Here is a 26,344-nt window from a genome sequence, read left to right as displayed (position 1 = left end):
TTCTATTTTTGTAGTGTAATTCTATATATGGTACTGAGAGCTCTTTTCTTTTCTGGCATACATGTGAATTGAGGAAGAAAAAAGATGTTGGAATGTAGAAAGAACTGTTACACAAGCACAAGCACACTCATAGACACATACAGTTACCATGCTCTCATTGAAATTCATACCTACAGTGCAACCCATTTGTTATGATGTTTCCAAAGGCTCTGGAAATAGATTCAGACATTTGCATTTATATTAATGCATTTTAATGCATTAATCCAAAGCAATTTACAATGCATTTAAGTTTTCCTTTGGAGCAACACTAAAGATATGGAAACAATTCTACACTATAATTTTGGTTCAAATATGGTGTTGTAATGAAAGGAAGATTTAAAACAAGTGTCCACATGTTCCTCCCGCACTGAAAATGCGGGCCATTGCCACTTCCTGTCTAAACCAGACAACTGACCAGCCCAGTGCACCATCACTTTAATCACTGCAAAAAAAAAAAAAAAATGCAACTCCCGTTCCATTCGGTCTAGACCACATTAAAATTCCCTTTGACGCAACATGACATTTTACAACATTCAGCATTAGTTTGTGCATTAGTCCACACTGTACACTATAATTCACTTTTATTTAAAGTGCTTGATGCTATGGTTTCCACTGTTTAATGTTCTGGCCAGAGCACCAACAATACAGTTTGTTATTCAATCTCACTTTGCTTTTAACAATAGGTTTAGGACGGGATCGTCCCAAAGGTCATTCAAAGACATTCAGTGCTTGACCGAGGCAGCTGGTCCTGCATGTCTTTTTCATGTACATGTCATTAACCTAATTTAATTTCGAGACTTTTAGTTTGCAGGGTTTTTGGTGATCTTGACCTCTTGTTCTCTTTGATATGCTGGTTATAGTCCTTTAGTATTTTCCTTAAAGAGATCAAGTGGTACTCGCTGCAGAGTCAAATGACGTCCAGCTCCTCCTCTCTGGACATCTAATGGGGTGGAGGGACAGAGTTAGGATAGGGCTAGGGTGTATTCTAGCTCCACCCATTAGGACCAAATTACATCGGCTCCTCCTCACTCGATGTCTAGCTCCACCCATTTGTTCTGCAGCGAGCAGCCTCTCGAAGAGATTGGCATTTTACACACACTGGCCCTCATTTATCAATCTTGCGTAGAAATGGGCGTATATATTGGCGTAAGATTATGCTTACACTCTTCTCATCGCCTGATTTATGAAGCTGTGCGTACCTTTGAAATTCTGGTGTACGCAATACCTGCCCTTGATAAATGCCGCGGCTGAAATCGATCGTCATTAGAATAACACGCCCCTAAATATTCAAGTCTCCGCTTCCCCCACGCCCTCATTTTACGCCATGGACACACGGAAGACGGCAAAGAAGAGAAACTTTGAGAAAGAGAAGGGAAGTGGAAAGAAACAAAATTGATTTCTAGATTTTTATTATTAATGACGCTTATTGTTATTTAGAAGAAGAATTTCGTTATTATTATTATTTGTATTATTATTATTATTATTTAAAATAAGAAGAATGGCATTTTTATTATTTTGTCAGTCTGAATTATGTTTTTGGTCATTGAAAGCCTTTCATTACTAAACCCAGTCCGTGCACACCTGCCGGGCCTAACCCTGGCCTAACCATCGTTTCAAAGAATAGTACAACGGCGAGCGCGTCGAGTATAAACACCTCGTCCGTTTGGGGAGGTGCGCGCGCAGTCCGCGGAGACTCGCGCTGCGGAGCCAGGCGAAAGTATAGACCTTATGCACCAGAGAAACAAGGGCGCCGCCATCTTTGGAAAATTGTCTTTTAACTTCCGTTTTGCGGTCGCTCTGTATATTTATATGGCATTTCTGTCCAGGAGTAATTAGCTTTTTAAGTGGATTTACTTAATGTAAAGTTAACGAAAGTTATCATGAGGACTGTAATGTTTAAAGCAGATGACTTAACAAATGTAAATCGACCGGGAAGATTTTAAAACGAGCCGTTCATTAATAAACACGCAAAACGCTGTGAAAATACAGACCGGAAGTCAAAAGACAATGAGCGCAGCGCTGAAAAGGGGCGGAGCTACATAAGGTCTATAAACAAGGCTTGAAACGTCAGGTAAAGCGCACAGGCCCGCAACTTAAGGAATACATATGCCTACAATTCAAATGCTTTGGTAAATTCACACAAATTAAACATTGAAGTCCATGTTGCACAAAAATAAACACTGAAGTTTATAATTACTATGTTGTTGTTTTTTTTTACAGTGGGTCATAATATATTATATCTTTTAGTTTGTCAGTGCTTTTTGTGGTGTTAGGAATTGTTTTTCTGCGCATTCCCGCACTCAAAACGTGCGTACACCACCTCCTGAGCTGGCGTAGGATTTGAGCGTGCCGTACGCCAACGTCCATATTGATAAATCTCAAAGTCACCGTGGTTTTGGGTGTACGCCAGGTGTACGCTGGAAATTTGGTGTACGCACTTTTGATAAATGAGGGCCACTGTGATTCAATTATTTAACTTCTGACATAGTAAAGCAACTGACAAATCACAAGAATGTAACTATGTCATTCAGTCACAACAAATGACTCAATAAGCCACTTGTTTATTTCTGAATTAATCTGTTTTAAACAAACTGGTTGAATAGTAAATTGCATATTCTCTGAGTAGGTAGGCCTACTTCTTTTGAATAAGTGTTCTGCCTTGCATGAACCAGTGTTTTATAATGAACTGGTTGATAATTGAATAACTTACTCACACAATGCTCATTCCTAAATTAATCTGTATTTTGAGGGAATCGTTTGAATGAATGATTCAATGACTCTCACTTGTTGCCACTAACCTGCAGTATCACTGAAAAATCCCCATCATAATGCTCAGTCCATAGGGCTCAGACTGACTCAAGTGAGTGAGTGATAGGCTACAAACAGTGAGTCACTCGACCATAGATTTGAAGACTGAAATTAACTGCCTAGGCTATATAAACGATATTATAAAAAGTTAGGCGCACATACCGTTCATCATCATTGCTGGTGAATTTTCACTGGCAAAATAGTCATTTCTAGCTCCTCTTTGCTAGATGTCCAGCGAGGAGGAGCGAATGTAATTTGGGCCTAATGGGTGGATCTAGAATATACCCTAACCCTGTCCTAACCCTACTCACAACTCTATCCCTCCACCCCATTAGACATCCAGAGAGGTGGAGCTAGACCAGGAGTTTTGCGTGAGGACAAAAGTCTTTCCATCGCAGATTTCGTTTCAAGTCGGTCAAGCGGATTTGCAGCTTTGTGACCGCATCTTTGCTCGTTTGCACAGAAATATAATGTGCAGCAATTTTCCATGACATCAGTTTTACAAACGGAAATATTCAGTTTTTAAAAGTAAGTAGAAGGGATGCTGTTTGTTCATTTGACCAATATCTGCGTTGTAGCCTAAATTGATTACACTTGGGGCCACTGGGTTTACAAAGAATGTCCTGTAAATAAATCTAATGTGTGAAATCCTTTTCCACATGATTAGACCACCATTATCTTGGCCTTGCCAAAGACACAAGATTGCCAAGCCACAAAATAACAATTTATTGCTTAAAAACCACATCATATTTAATTTTCTTCATTTAATTATAGATTCCCACATGTGGATGATTTTTGGAGGTTGTGTGGGATTCATCTCTGGGAGGTTTGGCCATCTAATTTGCCATTAAAATCCTGATGAGAAAAACATAGCACTGCATCATGGGTGTCACAAAATCATAGCCAACACAGGAGTCCATTATTGATATCAGCATGAACCGTAAGAAATTAAATCAAGGATTACATATGGACTAGAGAAACAAACAGATAGTTAATCACAGCATTAGTCTAAGCCTACGTCACTGAACCATATGACTCTTTTAAAGAAAAATATAATAGTGTTAATGAATTTCGGCATAGAGACTCCAGAGGCTGTTTGGTGATCTCCCAATAATGCTTAATGAGATTTGACCCCAGTTATAGACATTAGATGTGATCATCTTCCTATAAACAGAACTGCAGTTTAAGTGAGTGCATTAGAAGTTTGTTCTCTTTGTGTTCCAGGGAATTCTGTTAAGTGGCTCATGATAGAAAGGGAGGTTTTCAATCTCTTTTTTTTTTCAAATCTGAGCTATAGCCCAGTGCTTTTATGGAGTACTGAGAGAGTTGTTGTGCTTGGAGGTTCCCTTAAGGGGGAAATGGCTTTTCTCTCCCTACTCTGACATTTTAAAATGTCAATAAAATAAAAGCAAACATTTATTTTTACTTTGTATCGTAATTGCTAGTTTCACTGTCATCCTTGAGCATGAGTTTATTCTGAGCACAATTGTTAGCAATTATACTACAGGGCCGTTGAATACTTGAATCTGATTGGTTGACGAACGTTCTAAGGTGTGCATTATTTTCAGGGAAACGCACAGCTAAAGTAGTTCCAGGCAGGTCTTGACCGCATTACATTTCCATATCACTTTGCGTATAGTTAACGGCAATAACGGAAAATAGGATACAATTCATAACAAGAAAAAGCATTTAGCCGCATGCGCTTTATCTGGAATTTTCAATGTCTAGCTTCACAATCAATGGAAACATGCAGTTTAATTTGAATAAAGTATGTAGTCCTATCTATAATCAATAGAAAATTAAACTGAATAGGCTACATAAATGGATAGTCCTGCAGCACAGATTATTATTGCAGATAATATAACAAATAAATAATTATTGATAGGCCTACTTGTTAAAACGGCTTTGTGTTTCATTTATTTGGCTAGTCTACTGTCATCTGTCAATAATATATAAAAAAAGAATGAATTCGAATTAATTAAAAGGAATTGAATTAATAAATAAATAATAATATTGACGCACATGCTTTTCTGTCTCATTATTGCAACATCTCTCTCTCTCTCTAATAACTGCATTAATAACTGGGGACACACTTTAAGGCCGGTTATGAATGTAATTTGATACGTATGACTGATCATGGCCAAACGCGTGTTCAGCGCGTTCAGTCTGTGTTCAAAGTCGGTGTTTAAAATCTGCTGCAGTCGATGAAAACAGTCAGAGAATGTGTCAGCTAGTCGTGTGTCCCCAGCATTAGTCTGCTATCAGTGGCTCAAACCTCCGTTACTAACTCTAAAATGACGTTTTGGAATTATCAACGGAGGCATTGGTTTAGATGCGTAAGAAATTAGTGCTACATACAAGAGCGTTTTAATGACAAAAACTTTACAAACGTCTTGAAATACATAATCCGAACAATGTTTCGAGGTGTGGTAACTGTAGTATAAGCGGAATAATTGACTTCAGGCCGTTGAATTATTAGAAAAATAATGCACACCCGAGGTGGTAATGCGGTCACGACGCGAAGCGGAGTCGTCAATTATTCCTTACGTAAACAATGAAGAACAAAAAGAGATGTCAGAGATGTTTTGACATTCTGCAACAGAAGATTTCTCAGAGAATAGATGTAGGCTATTTGATAAAGCAAATATCTGATACACAAGAATGTTTGCCATGGCTGATACACTGTGTGACCCCCCCCCCCCCCCCCCCACACACACACACACACACACACACACACACACACACACACACACACACACACAATGATAGCTCTCCTGGACAGGCAGTCTTCAACCCTTTTTAGTCGAAGAACCCTTTTAACTGTTACATATTGCATGAAATAGTGTTGCATTTTAGGCCTGCTCTATAGCATGCATGTAGTAGGGGAGACCGGGGACAGTTGTAACAGGGGATGGTTGCAACATGTCATTTTTCTCCAATCAGAAACAAGCTAGAGTGATGACACTCACACTGAACATGCACAGTTAGACCCTCCTCCCACCAAGAAAACGGTAGACACATTCAACATCTGCTGCTGCATTTATTGAACAAAACTTGTTTTGGAGGTATGAAAGTAATTTTTTTCACTAGATATATTTTTGTCATACTGTCCTGAAATTTTGTATGAATTAATCAAAACTTACTTAGTTTGAATTACTGTTGTGCTGACTTCTAAGTGACATGGTTAGCATGTGTCAAAGTCAGTGTGTCTAGCAGGAATATGATGTTCTGTCATGGCTGATAGGGTCGGGGACGGTTGCAACAAGTTATAAATTGCATGTTTAATAAAAGTTTGTTGCATTGCAAATTGTTCAATTCTTCCTGTCTGACACTAAAATATGGAGAGATTGAATAGCATCTGTAACACCTGCACACTGAATCTATGTAGGCCTATGTTCTACGCATGAACAAACAAAACTCAATAACCGTTATTTGATAAATATGACTAAATAAATAAATAATAGGCTACAATAATATTATTGAAATAAATAATACTATAATATTATAGTAGGCCTAAAACAGTTAATATTTTCAGAATTATATGCTCATTGAGACAAGAAGATTAAGTTAATTAATTAAATTTAAGGTATTTTTAATCATGTTGCAACCGTCCCTGGGTTGTGTTGCAACCGTCCCCTGGGTCGGGGTCAGTTGCAACATCTGACTTCTTCCATTCAAATAAATACTGTGAACGATATGTCATATATAATCATCTTTAAATGGTATGGGTAATTAGCAGACAGATGCAAGTTTAATATATACAAATTTGGCTGGTCTAGTCCAAATAGTCTCTGAGTAATTGAGAGAAATGCAAAAAGTGTTGCAACTGTCCCCGGTCTCCCCTAGCCTACTGTATTTAGTCAAAAACTTGATTTCATTTTAATTTTACTTAATACGTTTTAATGTGAGAGGGAATGTTTAGCTGAACTTTAGCATGTTAAAGATGACCTAATATTGTATTTTTTTGTGGTAACAACAAAAATTGGTTTAGGATCAAACAACAATTGGTGGACTCCTCTACTAGACAATGTTTTGGCACATCATCTACAGAAATGTTGCACAACTCCATTATGTCACAAATCATTGTAACATTATAAACACCCACCCTAACTGTATGCAACAAAGCTCGCTTAAGATATAGATGTATTTTGGATGATCTCTTCATTTTGTCAAGGAACATATCACCCTGTTGCAGTGAGACATATTTCTTCATAACAAATGAAGTTGTAAATTTGTCTCTGATAACCATTCAAATTACCTGTTGCTGATCGATACCACACGTCTCTGTCTCTCAGATGTCTGTGAGCGCGCCAAATTTCTGTTCAAATTTTCAGTTTGTTAAAGAATCCTGATTTTTTTTTTATCTTGGTTTCCACAAAAATATTCATAAGAAATGTTTAATAATAATAATTGTTTCTTGAGCAGCAATTCAGCATATTAGAATGATTTCTGAAGGATCATGTGACACTGAAGACTGGAGAGTAATGATGCTGAAAAATCAGCTTTGCCATCACAGAAATATATTACATTTTAATATATATTCAAATAGAAAACAGTTATTTTAAATTGAAGTAATATTTCACAAAATTACTGTTTTTACTAGCATATTTTTATAATGCAGCCTTGGTGAACAGGAGATTTTCTTACCGACCATTACAGATCACACATATACCATCCCCAAACGTTTTAATGATGTTCACATTTGTTTGCATATACATTCACAATAGATGTTCTTTACTGAAATAATGTTGAGGACAACTTGTTACAACAAAAAAGTGACCAAACAATAAACTCTAAGTATATGAGCTGTTCAGTGATGGAAATGAGCGGATATCAGCGATTCAGCATGGTGAATACTGTAGGTGAATGAACACAATGTTCCTGTTTGGGATTTTCATAGGTCCCTAATGAATAATATTATGTCTCTTTTTATCATTATAAGTTGTTGCTACAAATGTGTTTCTAGCCAAAAACTTAATGAATTGTGATGAACCATTCGACCTAATGACCTAAGACTTCCTCATGCTCACACCTGCATATTGAACTTGATCATTTGTTTCTTTAAATTTATTTATTGTGTTTTGACCATTATGGATTTTTTTAATTAAATAGGGATTTAAGTGTGTGAATGAGTTTTGACTATATGCTAAACAGTGGGAATGAAATGGATAATGGCTCCATGTAATGAAGATGCATGCACAAAGTAAGCATGGCTATATGTAGCTTTTCTGGGACTTTTTTTATTACTGCAGAATCCACAGAATATAAGGCACATAAGTAGGTTGCTCGAATAATCTTTTTAGAACAAAATAAACAATAGTTATATATAGAAGCCATTGGCTTTAGTGAACCTCTGATTACAGGTTTGTCATTTGGAAGTTTCACTGGGACAGTTTTTACCTCCTAAGGCACAGGGAAATGAAGTTGTTATGCTGTAACTATAGTATATGAGCTGCCAGTTAGTAAGAACATCATTGGGTGGAGCACACAGATGCTAAGCAAGGATACTGATGGCTTGTTGGCAGTAGACCTTCTCTTTCCAGCTCCCACTCTTCAGCTAAACAGCACCAGTCCAAGAAGTGAAGCACTGTAAAATTAGCAAATATTAATTCATTATTAAATATGAATGAGGGGACATAGGGGTTTAAGCATAAGACTGGGTTAAGGCCAACATACAGAAGAACTGCAAAATATTTCATTTCATATCATCTTACTGCATAGCTCAGTTTGTGTGAAATGTATTCTTAAACAGCCCGAATGGTTCCTCCATTTAAATCCAATACTATGCACAGGTGAATATCTAATCCATAAGATTAGATATTCACCTTATTCATCTGGTTTCTTGCATGCTGTTTTATCTTTTACCACAGATAATATCCCATCTCAGATTATGCAGTTTACAATTATTTCTCTATTCTTTAAACATGTTTTGTCCCTACAATATATGACATATTTTGGTTATTCTGACAGGTCATTGAAAACGAATGAGTCAAGCTATGAGTGTCACTCTAGTATCTCTGCACTTGCTTCTGTTTTGCTGATTTATAGCAAATTACTATTTTGTGAAGGCAGAATAACATTTGTTCATTTTATAAAGGCTATCACTGAGAGTTTTAAATAGGAAAATGTACCAGGGTCCTGTGAAAAGGGGGACCCAATAAGATCCTCTATCTATGGTATAATCCACTCATTTGGCCTGGTGAAGAGGAAGCAGGTGAAAAAGTTGCAATGAGATGAGATAATGTAATGCATTGCCTTCATTTAACCCAATTACCCAATGTCAAATTTAACCCAAAAACTTAACTTCTAACTTAGCGCTAATTACCTCTTGGACATAGTAAAAATCTCACTTCTGGACCAAAGAATGCATAAGTAGTAACACTCAGTTCCAAGAAAACCTGCAAATTCACTGTTCAGTGGAAAAGGGGAGGAGAGTTAACGGGGGAGTGGGGTCGTATGTGCGTCACATTGCTCTTACTCAGCTTCCACCTGCCAAAGAAAACGATATGCTTCCAAAGGGCTTCTTAACTTGGCTCCACACACATGCTGGCAAATGGGCTCTTTGGACTCAAACACTGAACAAGTGTATCTGTATAATGAATAATAGAAGAAAATCATATATAATGCAAAAACCATATCTCACTGACTTTCTAAGCTGTTAGCCATACTGAGAAAGGTTAATTGAGTCTATTAACAAGATTTTAGTCTCCGCAAAGGTTATGCTATAGCCTACATTGATTTTGTAACATTTGTTTTTTTTTTAAGGAGACAAAAAATGCATCCAGTAGCATGGTATATTTTCAGTGCAACTAATAGCAAACTATGATTAATTAGTGTTATTACAAGCATGTCTGGAATTGCCTACTTATTTCCTTTAATAGCCTACTTGATTGCCGTTGTAGAACACTGTAGATCCATCCATCCGGGAATCTCCGGTCTATATCCTAATAAGCAAATAAAAGTATTTCTATTAAAAAAATATTTCTAATGTCTATTTATGTATTTATTAGTTAAACAGCAGTGTTATAATGTAGCTACAGCCAGCACGTAATTATATAATATAAAATAAAGTTCACTATACTGCAATTAAAACGGCAGCATACAGAGTGTGAGATAGTATTCAGGTGACCGGTCGCAGTCAGAGCACCTTGCGCTTGCCTCCTGAATCCCAGCAGCACAGTATAAAAGCCAGAGGCAGCAGTGGACGGGATGAGAGATCTCCATCAGGATAACTGAGACTCACAGAGCTGCTCCGCACACTCATTCAGAAACGAACGATTCAACGGTACGATGTTGATGCATGAATCTTACACACACTTTTTAAATAGCCTATATTTAAAATATCTTTTTTTGTCTCTCTTTGTATCAGTTATATTTCATGTAAATGTTCATGAGTATTATTTTACTTGCAGATAATCACTGATTAGTCACCAAAAGAGGGATGAAGACCATCAACTTTTTTACCGATTTGTTTCTTGTATTCGTAGCCAGTGATGCGAGCGCTTGGATTATCAGAAATGCGACTGAAACGCTCACCGGAACCAATCTCACTATCAATAAATCGGAAATGGGTGATGACGGATTGCCATCCATACCCAAATCAAGGCGAAAACGGTACATTTCTCAAGATGACATGATAGCAATTCTGGACTATCACAACAAGGTGCGCGCGAATGTTTTCCCACCTGCAGCAAACATGGAGTACATGGTAAGCATCCTACTCATTTCCGAAGAAACAATATGAAGCATTTTACCCCTCACTATCAACATTAAATGAAGCAGATTAGATTGAAATGCGGTGCTGCATTTAATTCATCCGACAGCTCCTCCTGCTGGATATAAAATATTATAATAGTTTATTATAACAGTCTCAAATCATTTAATCCCACCGGTAAATGTACTTTTGAGTTTAAAAGGTAGGCTATTAGGCTAAATAGGCCTACAGAATTTGCGAGTATAAAATATTGCTTTAATATAAACATTTTTACGTGGGTGGTGTAAATAGTCACAAGACCAGAACAGTTTAATCCAGTTTGTTTGCAATTACTACAATTAAGTAGCCCATTATAAAGTAAAACAAGTATGTCATTTACACACACGCGCGCGTGGCCATGTGACTAAATGTTCACATGAAATCACACTAGTGCTGCGTTCCAGTCCAAAATTGTCATGCCCTTCACTTGCTAACTTCCCTCCATCTCGTTCACTCGGATGTACGTCATTGCTTACGATGCACGAGTGCCCACTACTGGCGGAAACTGCAATGGGCTGAACTGGAACGCCCTAAGCCCTTGATCACTTGGAATCAGCTAAAGAGTTGATTTATTATTTACATTTTTTCCCTCTACGAATTTGTTTAATGTAGCATCCAAATGTATATAGGTGTGTGTGGGTTGTTTTAAATGAAAAAATCTATAATTAATATATCATAGAGTTGTTTGTTGTGGTGGTGATTAGACGAGATTTGTGGTGACGTCACAATCGAACTGCATTGTGGGACATATAGATACCTGAAGTGTACATATGAAGTAGACTCGCTCCCTCGGTCAAAATCGAGGGAACGAGGGTCTGTCGATATAAACTTCCCTCGTCCACTTCACGAAGTGGAACGCACTTCAAAATGGCGGCGGGGATTCCCCCGAGGGGAAGTGTTTAGGGAAGTTCGCAAGTGCGTGTCTAAAAGTGGACTGGAACGCAGCATAGGGCTGCATCCAAAATCTCATACTTCCCTACTATAGGTCACGTGATAATGACAGCTTGTCGAATGTAGTACACCCAGATTACATTCGTACACACTATTATAGAACATAGGCCTACTTTTAGTAATCGTGAAATAATTACTTATTCAAAATAAGCAGGCCTACTCAAGAGAATGTGATTTCGGACGCAGCCTAGGTGTGTTTGACTTGAAGTTGCACTGCGCAGACCGATCGGTGTATTACATCAAAGTACCACGAGAGCAATTAGAGAGCAGACATTAGCAGAAAGTAGGGCAATTTAATCTTAGGTCTATTTGACGTGGATTTTATATGCTTTCCTCCATGGTTTCAAATGTAAAAAATGTAAAATATTATAAAATAATATTTTTTTATTGCACACAATTACCTCTGTTTTTAATATATTTTTTTAGCTTTGGGATGAAGGCCTGGCCAGGTCAGCAGAAGCTTGGGCAGCCACCTGTATTTGGGAACATGGACCTCCTTACCTTCTCAGATATCTGGGTCAAAACCTCTCAGTCCGAACTGGCTAGTAAGTCTTGCAGGTGAACAGTTGTTTGCCATTGACAGAAAAACCTCTCATATCTTTAGTGTTCCTTGAATAAAGAAGAATGGTGCTCATTTAAGACTTAAAAATGTCACTTTGGCAGCATTATCAAATTACAAATGATGAACAAGACTCAAGGCATCAGGCCAGACCAGAATTGTGTTTTGGATACAGTCCAGTGTATAATACTGTCCCCCCGCCCAAATTGTGCTCCTGCCAGTTACCGCTCCATTCTTCAGCTGGTTAAACCTTGGTATGATGAGGTCAGAGATTATGCGTTTCCATACCCGCGCGACTGCAATCCCCGCTGCCCGATGCGCTGTTATGGACCCATGTGCACACATTACACACAAGTGAGTTTGGTTGCAAGTCATAATTCAGATGAAGCAAACAGCAAAAACTTGCATGTCTGATGCTCTCTGAATGTTACAGATGGTGTGGGCGTCATCAAACAGAGTCGGATGTGCCATCCAAACCTGTTACAATATGGTAGTGTGGGGCGCCGTGTGGAGGGAGGCAACGTACTTGGTCTGCAATTATTCCCCAAAGTTAGTCATGTTTTTATCCTTTAACGTGACTCTGGCCAGACCTTACACTCTACAAGAGCACAGAGTGTGCCATTCTTAGTCTGATAATGCCAGAGCATGACTAAAGTGTTACGCGTGCTTGTCTTTGTGGCATATTTTTAAAAGAATCCTATTTTTCTATCCAGGGGTAACTGGATTGGCGAAGCACCTTATAGAGTCGGTGTGCCATGCTCAGCCTGTCCTCCAAGCTATGGGGGTTCATGCAGCAACAACATGTGCTATCCTGCCATCAACTCAAACTTCATGTACTGGTTTAAATAAGCTGTCTGTCATATGTTTAATGCAATTTTACAGTAATGTACTGTGTAATATGTCTTTTAAATATATATGCATTTTGTACAGCAGATTTAGCTGCTTTTATGTATGTGATACTATCGATTCCAGAAATGGTGCTAATGTTAATACAATCTTAACATGACTGTTTCAGGATCAGCCATCATATTGATGCTCATGGATAGTTACAGTTTCTTCTGGTTCACAGATCAAGTCTGTACTGATCACTCTCTATAAGAATGTTTATATTCCACTTTTATACACTTTTCTTTTTTTACATCCGTTACGTCAGGGTTTTTCCAAGGTGCTTAGACATAAAACATTCAAGCTATTTTTTGTTTTTATAGCTGTACATGTATTTTCAGTAGCAAAAACCGCTCTGAGGTTTTTGTAATGATAACGTTGAATGTATTTTCAACATTTTTATTTGGTTATGAAAAGTTCTCATGTTTAGTTATATTATATGGTGTTTGTGTGCATGTTACATTTAACTACATCAATTGGCAGTTCATGATATATGATCATGGAATGGTGCTTTTCTGTGTCGAGGATTGCTACTCTGAATTTGATTCGCTTTTCTTTTTACGTAATGTTTGCTGATGTTGCCATGGTTACACTAACATGACCTCAGATTGTGACCTCTACCAAACTCCACATCCTAGTTTTTTAGTTCTCTGGGAGAGAGGAGGTGCATCTAAGCTATTACATTTATGATTGTGTCATTTCATATACATAGTGCATTATTTTGTGCCAGCATAACAGCTCTTTCAATTGGTGGCTCACTGAGATTGAGAATTATTCGTTATACATTCCCAGCACATAGTAGCGGTGTTGTTTTCTTCATGTTCTTCTTCTTTTTAAATGGGAGATATATATTGTATGCTCTTATGTTATTTTATCTCCCTAAACACAAGATACAGTAGCACTACTAGCACATATTGCACTGAGATTGTTTATATTTAGCCCAATATGCAGTTGGTGTTAAGTGTTTCTACAGTTTTGTGCTGAAAATATATACAAATAAAGAAGTCTTTACTACTTGTGAGTGTCTGTTTTGCTTTGTATGTGTGTGAAAAGAAGTGTCATTCAAAGGTTACTGAAAAATTGTATTTGCAAATGCACAGTGACATTCAAGAGATGTATTGGGTTCATATGTAAACAAATTTTTAAGATTTTCCTGGCACATGTTACTTCACATTGTTTCAGTGTCTTTCAGAGACTGCTGCATTACTTTATGGATTGTGTAAACATGTGTCCATGAAGCTAAATGGTTCCAGTTTTCCTGGACAGTTCTTCAGCGATTCTCCTCATCCACTTTTCAGATTTAGTTTTGCATTATTTCTTCTTTTGTCAACCTCTTGTGTTACTTTGAATATATGCCTTTCTGTTCTGTTTCTGCTGAAAAATTCATTCGATAACTCGATTATAATAGTTTTGAGACACCTGAAAATATTCCTGATCACTGTGCAAGACTGATCTGGTGAAAACATTCTCAGCATTTCTGTATGTTGATAAAGCTGAAATATGAGAAATGGTAAACCAATAGTATGTTTGCTTAGGAAAAAAACAATATACCCCTGTTTTTATAATTTTGCAGACCATCGATATTGGCAGTGGATGTGAGCACAAAAACAACACAAAACTGAAAGACTTCCCCCTTTCTACCACCAAATAACAAACATACCAATCCAGCTCTCTCAGCAAAATATAGGTCAACCTCTCTGCCAACAGATACATTGAAATAATCATTATTTTATTTATGTTCACACTAAAGAAAAATCATCCTTTACTAATTGCATGACCTCTTCTACAGATGTGCACATTTTAAAGAATACCATTTAAAGTACTAAGATAAAAGGAAAAAGTATTACGTGACTTTGCCAGAAATACTAGATTATCATGAGACAAATTAGAAAGCTTCTCAAATCAAGCTGTGGAAATCAGTTTTGTATAGGCTAAATGTAATCAATATAGGCTAATCATACAGCCCAAATGTCATGTTTATGGAGAGTTTTCACAGTTAATTTTATCCATATTAGCGAAGGCTTAAAAAAATCACTCAATGCTGCCATCTAGTGTTGGTTTGGCCGATTACACAGATACACAACACTGCACAGCAAAAAGTCAGATAGATAGATAGATAGATAGATAGATAGATAGATAGATAGATAGATAGATAGATAGATAGATAGATAGATAGATAGATAGATAGATAGATAGATAGATAGATAGATAGATAGATAGATAGATAGATAGATAGATAGATAGATAGATAGATAGATAGATAGATAGATCTTCATTAAAAAACAATTTTTAAAAGCATTTATGGCAATAAAAAAATAAAAACACACACAAAAAAACACATAGAAACGAATGAAAATAATTATTTTCCACTCTGACTAAATTACTAGAAATACAGGCAAATGCACCGGTATATATACCTAAACGCTTCTGTGCTGTGGGTGTGTTTGTGGGCGTGGCTTAAAAGTACACTATAAATGAGAAACGAAGAATCACAAATTTAAACATTTGAACGTTCATTATTTAGCCGCACAGTGACCCATGATGACTCATTCGTAAAGAAACTTGCAAGCAGATCAAAACAGATGGGCTCGTGTATTTGAAATGCAAAAACTGCAGAGAAACATTATTTCAGTAGGTCAACACCGGATCTAAACGTCCACGCGCGGAACCGCATAAGGTAAAATGCTGCTTACTTTCAGTATAAAGAACACTTAACATTTTTTTCTGCAATATGTCAAAGGAATTGATGCTACTACAAACTTTATAAGGGTAACTCTACTGTAGTAAAGATAATAATATTATTATTTTAAGAGATAGCATTAGAGTTAGGCTCATATATGGCTGAAGATGATATGCAGACTTCAAAGACTTGTGTGGTTGGTTTTAATGCAGGACACGACTGTATGAAATATTGCATGTGTGTGGCAAAAGGCGTACACAAGTCTTTGACAAGTTGTGAAAATGCTGAAACTGCACTTTTCAGTCAGGCTTGTGAACTGATGTATTGCTGAGCATCCATGCGAACCAATCCACATAATCAAATCTAATTATTATGTCATTTTGTTATACCACATTATGTATAAATTTTATACAAAAATGTATATAAAAATATACATTTATGTGCGTTAAAATGTAGATCTGATTACAATCATTTTGATTTCACAGGCAGAGGACAGATACCACTTTGGATTTTGTAGCTGACAGATGTGAAGGAAACATGAAGTGTGGACATGAAGATTTATTTAGTGGGTTTGTGCTGCTTGTGATTGTCCAAACGGTGGTTTCCATGGTCATTCCCAATGCCACCCACTTAGAAGCCATCCTGGAAAAATACTTGGATAAGGATGAGGCGTGGTGGCAATCCAAGCCAAGGGGCAAGAGAGCAATTTCACAAAGTGATATGCAACTCATTCTTGACCTACATAATAAGCTTAGGGGTCAAGTGTACCCCCCTGCCTCAAACATGGAGTACATGGTAAGATCACATGATTCTCCCTCAGGCACAATCCTGCTGAATCATGTTCCTAACCTACACAGATTTATCATGATCCAATTAATGCAGAAGGACTTACAGAAATTAATGGTCAGACTTTGTACCTGCTAAATAGTCAATAAAAATAAATTGTCTACTACCATTATCATTTTGTCTAAATAAATGAAAAACAAAACACTAAACTTAAAACAATTGTTTTCAATGGTACAAGTGATTTTAGACACCATTCCATTATAGTGCTGAAAATTTATATTTTAAGATTGCAGTGGTATTAAACTATTAGTGTTTTTACAGATTAACTTAAACTGAGCATTAGATAATGGCAAAAGGAATGTACATTTAAATATACATTATCTGCTGATACATATCAAATATTATTGGCAGATACCAATAAATTGAAAATCTCTCATATCGGCTTATAACTAATATGGTACAAATATATCGTTCATCCCTTCATTAAATCAAACTACCGGAATAAAATTTCAAATGTAGGCTATTTCAAAAACTAGGCTACTGCAAATGTGAAAACCTTCTATAAGTTGTCTTGTGACTTTGAAAAGACTAAAAAGTGTGCTTAAGTGCAACTTTTCCTTTGAATTGGGAGTTAAAAGTCTATTTAAACACTGGTGGGGTCATGAGGGGGCTCATAAATTTATCAGATGGCTCTGCCAACCAGTATTGGGTAACCAACCATAACCGCACTTTGAACAAATGCATTCAAACACACTGAACTACAGTCAAGTTTGTGGTCTACAACAAATAGTTCATCAGGTCCATCAGGGAGGCCAAAATGCAGCTTCTCCTTCCCACGTTCTGTGGCTCACCTACTGTATGGCACTCAGCCAGACCTCTCAATTGCTTTCTGGCCAAAAATGACCTGATACTTCTTAGAACCATCTATGGTTTGCTGCTGCTGCTGCTGCTTCTTCCCACTGCATTACAGTTGGCAGCAATGGAGGCAAATATTGACTCGCACTTCAAAGACAGAATAGAATAGAACACTCTAAATGTTCAATATATCATTCATTTCTCTGCACTGCGCATGGATCATTCCATATGACTGACACTTGCAATCAGATGTAAGAGAACCGTTTCAAAACATTCTTAGTCAATTACTTTTGAGTTGATAACATCTGTGGCGCTCTGGGACTCTGAACAATTCAGAGTTAAATCTGTCAAATGCCTCCAGCCTGTATCCCTCAGCAAAGTTGAACAGAATGTGTCTTTGTGTGGGGCGCAGGTAGGGGAGGAGACATTAGCTACCTCCATTCTGTGCAGTCCTCTGGGTAATTACTCTGAAAAGGAAGTGGAGGGAGTCACAGAGGATGCATATCTCCCTTGGAATGCACCCAGATGGTCGCTGTAACAGCAAATTAGGCATCACAACAAATAAACAATGTCAAGATGGGTCTCAAAGGCCACATAAGATGCTAGCAGGCTTTGCATCTCTATGCTGGTTCTGCTCATATTCAGAAAGCTTGCTAGGCTTTTATGCGCCTTAAAGACCGATATTACATTTACAATTATGGTAAACATTTAAGTGCATGTTGACGACAAGACATATTTTATACAGCTCGCATTAACATCATAAACAGCAGGAATGCAATTTAAGTAGCATCTAAGTTAGATTAAAATGAAAAATATTTGATTTATTTATTGTGCAATATAAAAGAATGATCAAGGTGGTTCAGCAATAGTATTTGTTGAGGACTGCTGGAATGGAATGCACCAGCTCTGCACATATGGAACAGATTAGCGCACTGGCAGGGCAGCAAACGACGTATATGTCATTTTAAATGAAACTGCTGTGTATTGAAATAATCAGAGCCCTGTGCAGAACAGCACACTGTGGTTTCTTTCATACAAAACAGTTTAAACCTGTAGCAATCCTAATGGTAGGTTTAATGTCTTTTGTCCCAAGTTAGTGAAACAGAAATGCTTTATGGTTTTTAACTTCAACTGCCCCACTTGTAGATTTGTATCAATCTACTGGTCAGAAACAACCATGCATTGACGTACAAAGGCAGAAGCAGGTTCAACCATATGCCAAAAATGTTATCAGAACATCTTTCTGAGGTGCTTTTTCTGCAAAAATTACGACAGATTCAGCTGCTGTGTTACCTATATTCACACAGTCAGTGTTTGGGATCGGCAACCACATTTCATAACAGGTGTGACTCAACCTGTACAGTACATACAGTACAGTATTGAAGTCGCTACTAATAACCTATGTATTAGTATAAGTTACCACAAAACTGATGGGAGTAGCTCTGGTGGAAAACAGTGACTCGTAGCTCATTCGGCCTCTGCAAAATACCAAAACCACACATGAAAACACGCAACACAAATTAGATGCGCGTGTATGTTGTACAGTTGTCCAGTACAGTTATATTCACTCGAAAATACCTTCACAGGTCGTCCCTCTTGTAAATTACCAAACTGTTTTGAGCACTCAAATACAGGACAGGTAATTATTTTATGTTGCTTTGTGAACGTGGCTTGTGTTTCTACGCTGTTACAGGTGTGGGACAATGAACTAGAAAGGAGTGCTGAGCACTGGGCACACACTTGTCTTTGGGAACATGGACCGTCTCACTTACTGACCCGGATTGGCCAGAACCTGGGAGCTCACTGGGGCAGGTGCTGTATTAAAAATGGAAGCAAACAATATTGAGGTCACATCAAATAACAATTGCATCTCATGCAGATCTTATACAGTGCATTAACTGTTATCTTTAAATATGATTTTCTTCAGAGACAGACCCCCGACATTTCATGTCCAAGCCTGGTATGATGAGGTGAGAGATTTCAGTTACCCCTATCCACAAGAGTGTAACCCTCACTGCCCCTACAGATGCTCTGGACCGGTCTGCACGCATTACACACAGGTAAAAACACATTCACGTTACCAAATTAGCAATATCCTCAAAACCCTGGCAGGAAAAATAGTCACCAGTTTACATTAGTCAATTTTTCTTTTTATATGTATTTTCACAATATACACTGTTTCAAAGCACCTTTACAGAAACACATGATGTTAACTCTTTCTCTGCCAGCATTGTTACCATTTTATTCTAGCTTCATGCATTCTTTTTTTTAATCAACACTTGAAGGTGGATAGGGTTTCATAAAAAAACAACATTGGCGCCGATAGCCTTGTGGTTATCGCCGACATAGTGCAACTGCGCCTCCCACGACCCAAGTTCGATTCCCAGCTCGAGGTCCTTTCTCTACCCCTCGCTTTCCTGTTAAAATCTCTACTGTCCTATCCAATAAAGGTAGCCTGGTTAAAACCAGACCATTCTCAGTAGTAACTGAGATATGGTCTGGCAAAGCTCCTTTAATAACTCATTTCCAAAGGGGCGTCACCAACGGACGTCGCTCAAATGCCTCTGGGCACAATTGGATAGACCTAAAACTCCTAAAACCAATCAAAGATCGTCAAGTGTAAAGCCATATGCTGCGTCCCAATTCGCCTATGTTACACTCTATTTTTTTACAGTCTTGGGTTACACTACGCCATTTACTTTTGAATGTGTAGCAAAAAAGTAGGCAACTTTTGGACATACTACTTCGTCATCTTTATCGGACGGATCTGTCGCGTGCATCCCGTCATGTAAACTGCCCTGTCAATCATCTTGTCACAGTTAAAATCCTCTATTAAATCTAATTTAATTTCCTACCGTTTCGGAGAGAAATGTAGTAGCACATTCATCTGCCAGTGGGTCTTTCATGGAGACTGTCCTCATGTGTTTGCAATTTGAATATAATAATGCATTTAAAAGTTGGTGTGCTTCTCCAACGGACGTCGGAGTGGACGTCGCTCAAATGCCTCTGGATAGGCTAGACCTAAAACCAATCAGAGCGATCGTCATGTGTAAAGCCCGCCTCAACGTTTCTGATTGGTGCCTTGATTTCTCGGCATGGGGAAATGGACTTGAATGAGCTCTTTGCCAGACTTACTTGCAGAGCAAATCTAAATTTGCCGGAAGTTGTCTGGGTTTTCCCAGGCTACAATAAAGGCACAAAAAGGCCAAAAACATAACTTTAAAAAAAGCAACATTTTGAACAAAAAGGGATTCATCTGGATCAGATTCAGAACAGTGATTAAAATATAGTAGATCGAGTCCATCAAACCCTCAAAGCTTGCACAGTCTATAACTCGTCCTGCGTCGTAACATTAAGCAGTTTTGGTTTATATGCTGTTTAATGTTTGATGGCCTGTGTAAGCAATGCTTCTATTGCTTGTTTCTGATTCTTCTTCGCTGTGTTTTGATCATACCGTATAAAAGTTAAAACATGGATTGGCGGAAATTTCAGTCAATAGCAGGGAAGCGTTGTGTCATAAATGACGGAAAATTCTCTCAATGGCGGGAAAGTTAATGTTTAAAATATCTTAATATCTTCATGCCTTATAGTCGTATTTAGCAGATTAGAGCTGGGTGATAATATAGTTGACATTTTGTGACTATACAAGCAATCAAGCAGGTTAGATATACAATGTAGTTCAATGTATATCAATGTAGAGATATACAATATACAATGTATACAATGAATAAAATGTTATATTATGATTTGTTCACAGCTGGTTTGGGCCACAAGCAGCAAAATTGGCTGTGCCATCAATGTGTGCTACAACATGAATGTATGGGGGATGATCTGGACCAAAGCCGTGTATCTGGTCTGCAATTACTCTCCCCCGTATGAACGTTCATCTTTTTTTTTTCATTTGCAATATGACATAGTTCTAATAAAGCACTATTATTAGCTTTTGCTTTGTGCCATCCTTTTCTCAGAGGAAACTGGTGGGGACATGCACCATACAAGCACGGGACCCCTTGCTCTGCTTGCCCACCCAGCTATGGCGGCGGTTGCAGAAACAACCTCTGCTATAAAGGTACTAAACTGACTATATTATTCAATTGATGTTTAATGTTCCTTTTTTTGTTACGTATTTAAATATAGTAACATAATGTGTTAATTTAGCATGATTAAAAAACAATGAAAAGAAAGAAAGGTAAACAAATTTCAATTCAATGTCAATTAATTATCTTGAATTATATTGGCAGCAAATTGATATGTGATTATTTGCGATCAATTTGATTCATTATCATGATGTACAATAATGGCTGAAAGAGATGTCTGGAGGGGTTAAAATGAAAAATTAGGAAAATATTTTTTTAATATTTTAAATATGAGGGAAGAATAAAACACTAAACTTGGTTAAGGTATTTATCTGATAAAATTATTTGGCAAAAAAGGCAAACTACAGCTACGATTTTCAGCTACGAAGGCATAGAAAAACAGATAGCTCTCAGGAAAAAAACATACATTTACTACAACATAATCAGCTATTATTTTGATGGTTCTCTCCCTAATTTCTTTGTATGACAGCCTGGCCAAAAATGATGTTTGCACAATTTGGCATGTTTCATTGCGTTATCACAAATAAAACAATTGACGCAAAGCACAACTATGCAATTTGCTTACACGTTTTTTGAATAATACTTCAATAATAATAGGTCAATTTTCCTAGGCCAGACATCACTTTTGGCCAGTTAATTTGATTAAAACATTGTAAACTATTTTCATCCCTAAAGTAGTAAACAGTATTCAGCTAACATTTGTGAAGGCTGTAAATCATTAAAAAAAAAAAAAGTAATTAAATTGTGCTCTCTTCAGATGATGGCAGTCATTATCATTACAACCCTGAGGCAGAGGAAAATAACTATATCGAACCAGAGCCAGTCCAAAGCCACGACACTCACTACAGGGATGAGACCACGACTCCGTCTCCCAATGAGAACATTGAGAGGAATGAAGTCATCAGTACTTCCCAGATGTGTAAGCTACTTTAAGCTCATTGGTTGACTTAAGATATTCAAAAGTGGGCGGGGCTGTAATGTCTTTGCTGTGTGACATCAGAAGGTATGTATGTTTCTATGTACATATGTTTACAAGCAGTGTAATATTGAAGAAAGAGAATCGTATTCCCCTAATTTAGCACATGAAAACCCATTACTTAAAGGTTAACCAGAAAATACATAACACATCTTTGTTTGTATCTATTTTTCTGCAGCTCAGCAAGTAGCATGTGATACTAGATTACGTGATCAGTGCAAAGGAACTACTTGTAACAGGTATAATTCACACATCAGTTACTAAACAGTGTGGTTGGGTCATGCTACTATGAATTATTTTCATGACTGGTCAATCTTTAATCAGGTACGAGTGCCCGCCAGGCTGTTTGTACAACTATGGAAAAGTATTTGGATCAGGTCATTATGACATGGTAGGTGAATACATTTGCTTTGTATTACTTTTTATCTCAATGTGGCATCAACTGTCAAGATTTTCAAGTTGATTTTTCCAGTTACACATTTATATACTGTATCAGCTCTGTATTTATATATTGTGGTATTGTGGTAAGCTCAGGGTCTCTCTTATTAATGTTGCTGTTTTTCCAGCAATCCAGTATCTGTGGCAGTGGCTTGCATGCTGGAATAATAGATGATGATGGAGGCTGGCTGGATGTCACAAGGGTGGGCAGAAGGCAACGATTCTCAAAGTCCTTCAAAAACGGAGTTCAGACTCTGGCGTAAGTCATACAACCCACATGCTTGTTTCATGCTGCTGGATGTAGGTTCAACATTGTTCTCACAATTTTTTCCCAATTAATGCCATTCCTCAGGAAAAATCAGAGTGCCAATGCCTTCACCGTATCAAATGTCCCAGGTCAGTGCACGGATGATCATTCATAATGAGATAAAGTTGCTAGAGTTTCAGAAAAGAAATTTAAAAACAAATATTTTGTGACTTCCAGTGAAAGCAGTTAATTGTGAAACTACGGTGGCTCAATTCTGCCCTTTCAAGAAACCAGTTAAGCACTGTCCCAGGTGAATTTACTTTATAATAAAAAATATTATTGACCGATTAAACAAGATACCATGTAGTAAATTTGTAAAAAGCATTTTGTCTTTAATAACACAACAGCTAACAAGCTAAAATGTTTTTTTTTATTATTTTTTTTCAGGTTGTATTGTCCTCGTAATTGCTTGTATGGCAGCTATGCCCGAGTAACCGGAACCCGCTATTATTCAGATGTAAGTCTTCATGCCCATTTTCACACAGAACATGTTTTTGCATTCCATCGCACTGCTTTTCCGTTGTTTTTCTATGTGCACATGCACTAGATGGACATCTTTGATAATAGCTCTCATATCTGTTCTCATAACACATGACACATGTTAAAAAAACGTGGCACTTAAATTAAAAGCAGCATCTAGTGTTAGAAATGAAAAAAATAACACAATGTCCCTAGATGCTGCTTTTAGGGCCTAGGCATTGTGTTTTTAAGCACAAAAATGATGTTATGTGAACAATTTAGATTCTGTGTTTTCTACAACTATCTGCCCTGCTATAAATATTAAGAAGTCACTGCTATCTTCTAATTACATTAGAACACCATTATATCATTGAAAAAAATATATTATAGATCTTTTTTAATATCTCAGTTGTTTCTCCTAGCCTGCAATGTTGAAATGGAGAGCAAATACAGACTTTACCAACATTTTCTGCTTCTCAGATTCTACTTCTGAGAAACAAACCATAGCAATCTCGCAAGTTGTAAACTATCAAAAACGATTTAAAACTGCTCAGATTTGCTCTGACACCAAAACTTAATTTAACTAAAACTATCCACATTATTTGTTACAGCTGTATACCAATATTATATGTAAAAAAAAATGTCTCAGTTGTGTCTGCTTTTATTTCCATTAAGGAATTTTGAAAGTTGATACTTAAACATAATTGATTACTCACATAAGTCTCCTGAGCTATAAAAGAACAATGTCTGAGCAATGAAATGTTCCTCTGGGTCGCTATATAGCGGCTATTAAGTCACTGTTTTGTTACAACTGCAGTAGAAAATGAGCCATATTTCCTCTTTCTGTCCCACTGAGCAGAATTCCAGTATATGCAGGGCAGCTATCCACGCAGGGGTGATTCGAAGCGACTCGGGAGGTTATCTGGATGTAATGCCTGTAGACAAAAGGAGGCAGTACAAGGGCTCCTACCAGAATGGCATCACCTCGGAGAGGTACTGAGTGTGTTGAGTCAGCTTTTGAGCTACTACTTCTGTGTAGATGATCTTTCCTTCTTGGCTTCTGGTCTTCAGACTAATTATCTAATATCCCTGTGTATGAGCTTGGTTGGATAATGTAATCATGTTATGGGTGGCTGAACCGTAATGTTATAAACTCTGCATTTCTGCAAAATAAAACCAGACCACCAACACAGCCTGGTTTTATTTTGCTTCATTACATAGCATGTTGAGGGTATCATGAGTATCTGAAGAAGTGATTAATGAATCATACTAGCATATAAACCATATATATTTCTATCCTGCTGGATCTGGATTATTATTGACCATTATTCTTCCATTTAGCCTACAGAATCCCTCAGGAGGCAAAGCTTTCAGAGTGTTTGCGGTCATTTGAAACCATCCTCCAAGGACGGATGCAAAGAAATAGAGCTCTTGGTAATGTAACAGCCGGTAATTACCATGCATTTGGTTTGCTGGTCTTGCTGGGCTGGATTTAAGGCCAGGGCTGTCACGAAAAATATCCTCAACAGGAAAAAAAGACATTGACTTTGACACCATCTGGTCCTGAGAAAACTGAGTCTCCATGATTTTGGTCTGCATGTAAATGTCATGTATATACGAGTTGTAAATACAGTTTTTATTCATTGCATTCATTCTTGTATGTTTTATATAGGTATATGTTGTTATTTTAAGCACATAAAGATATTAAGCATTCCTTAAAGTAACAAAATAGGCAATTGTGCATGCGAACACAACAGTGTTAATCTCTGAACATGTCAAATGTGTAGAAAAGCCATATAATATTACAGTTTATATTTTTGTAAGCATATTTTTTTAATCAGTGTTCAGAAGCTGCTCATTGGTGTATTGCGCTTTACAGTATATTATGCTGCGTATGTTCAGAACTTGATACTGTAACAACCTGGCAGGCCAGGAAATCATTATTGCTTTAGAAGAATTTGAAAAATGTACCACAAAAGGAGCAATATGGAAAAGAAGAGACTTTTTTGTATTATTTATTATCATGCAATCTAAAATAAAGATATTTAGACTCATAATTCTTCTGTTGCAAATATTACTATAATATCCTATTATGACTTTGACTGTGAACATTTTGAGTACATCAGAAAGTACATTGAAATATTTCACAATGGTCCCATCACAATGTCCAGTTTTGATGTATTATGTATTTGAATTTCTGTGATTGTTGGCTGAACACAGCTGTGAGGTTACTTCAGATTCAAGACTCTGAAAAGCACAGACGGAGCCTCTGCACCTTGAAGAATGAAAACCCAACGTGCCTCATGTGAAAATACTCAACTTCTGCTGGCAGTGCACCGGCACCACAGACAAAGAAGGACATTGTGTGTATGCTGGTGTGTGTGATGGTTTTAATCTCACTTCCTGGAGAGCATTTCCTCCATGTCAGGCACAGATGTGGTTGAGTGGTAGTAGCAGGCTCTCTGTCACTCACCTTGACCTCTCTCATTTCCTGTCTGCTCTCTCAGGCTCTCTCGAGATTGTTGCCTCCAGGCTTAGAACCCTAGTTTATCACAAAATCACAAGTATGTTCCTGCCTTCTTCATATAGAGGTGCACTCATTCAATTTCTCCTTATTAAAAAGTTTTACTTAAGAAATGAGCAGTACACTACCATTCAAAAGTTTGGGGGCTGTAATATTTTCTTTTAGGAAATAAGTAAAATTATAAAATTTAAATAATAAAAAATAATAAAATTTTACAAAAGTGACAG

The 26,344-nt window shown here is 37.3% G+C and overlaps 2 protein-coding genes and 1 long non-coding RNA gene across 4 annotated transcripts; 2 read left to right on the top strand and 1 right to left on the bottom strand.

Moving 5' to 3' along the window:
- Positions 1-7,517: 7,517 nt before the first annotated feature.
- On the bottom strand, positions 7,518-11,062 carry LOC308696022. The gene is made up of 4 exons (XR_014030775.1): positions 9,995-11,062; positions 9,734-9,791; positions 9,326-9,436; positions 7,518-8,434 (listed from the first exon to the last, which is right to left on the bottom strand). It is a non-coding gene; the product is annotated as an uncharacterized lncRNA (long non-coding RNA).
- Positions 10,024-14,011, top strand: pi15b (peptidase inhibitor 15b). 2 transcript variants are annotated; one of them, XM_081374357.1, is made up of 6 exons: positions 10,024-10,132; positions 10,260-10,555; positions 11,978-12,096; positions 12,332-12,464; positions 12,544-12,659; positions 12,824-14,011. In XM_081374357.1, the coding sequence occupies exons 2-6, from the start codon at positions 10,289-10,291 to the stop codon at positions 12,957-12,959; spliced, it is 771 nt and encodes a 256-aa protein (XP_081230483.1). In that variant the 5' UTR covers positions 10,024-10,132; positions 10,260-10,288; the 3' UTR covers positions 12,960-14,011. The 2 variants fall into 2 exon arrangements, with proteins under 2 accessions (XP_081230483.1, XP_081230484.1); XM_081374358.1 differs by having other exon boundaries at positions 10,056-10,132; positions 10,335-10,555.
- A 1,449-nt stretch (positions 14,012-15,460) lies between these two features.
- crispld1b (cysteine-rich secretory protein LCCL domain containing 1b) lies at positions 15,461-25,648 on the top strand. Its single transcript, XM_081375192.1, has 15 exons — positions 15,461-15,672; positions 16,161-16,470; positions 19,010-19,128; positions 19,244-19,376; positions 21,074-21,189; positions 21,285-21,385; positions 22,171-22,332; positions 22,568-22,628; positions 22,714-22,780; positions 22,956-23,086; positions 23,180-23,223; positions 23,312-23,384; positions 23,522-23,591; positions 24,453-24,586; positions 24,935-25,648. The coding sequence occupies exons 2-15, from the start codon at positions 16,213-16,215 to the stop codon at positions 24,984-24,986; spliced, it is 1,521 nt and encodes a 506-aa protein (XP_081231318.1). The 5' UTR covers positions 15,461-15,672; positions 16,161-16,212; the 3' UTR covers positions 24,987-25,648.
- The last annotated feature ends 696 nt before the right edge of the window (positions 25,649-26,344 follow it).

Source organism: Scardinius erythrophthalmus, assembly GCF_964197995.2.
Source record: "Scardinius erythrophthalmus genome assembly, chromosome: 9".
In the NCBI taxonomy this organism is placed as follows: Eukaryota; Metazoa; Chordata; class Actinopteri; order Cypriniformes; family Leuciscidae; genus Scardinius; species Scardinius erythrophthalmus.
The sequence above is the reverse complement of the archived record's forward strand: the minus strand, read 5'-3'. Positions and strand labels throughout refer to the sequence as shown.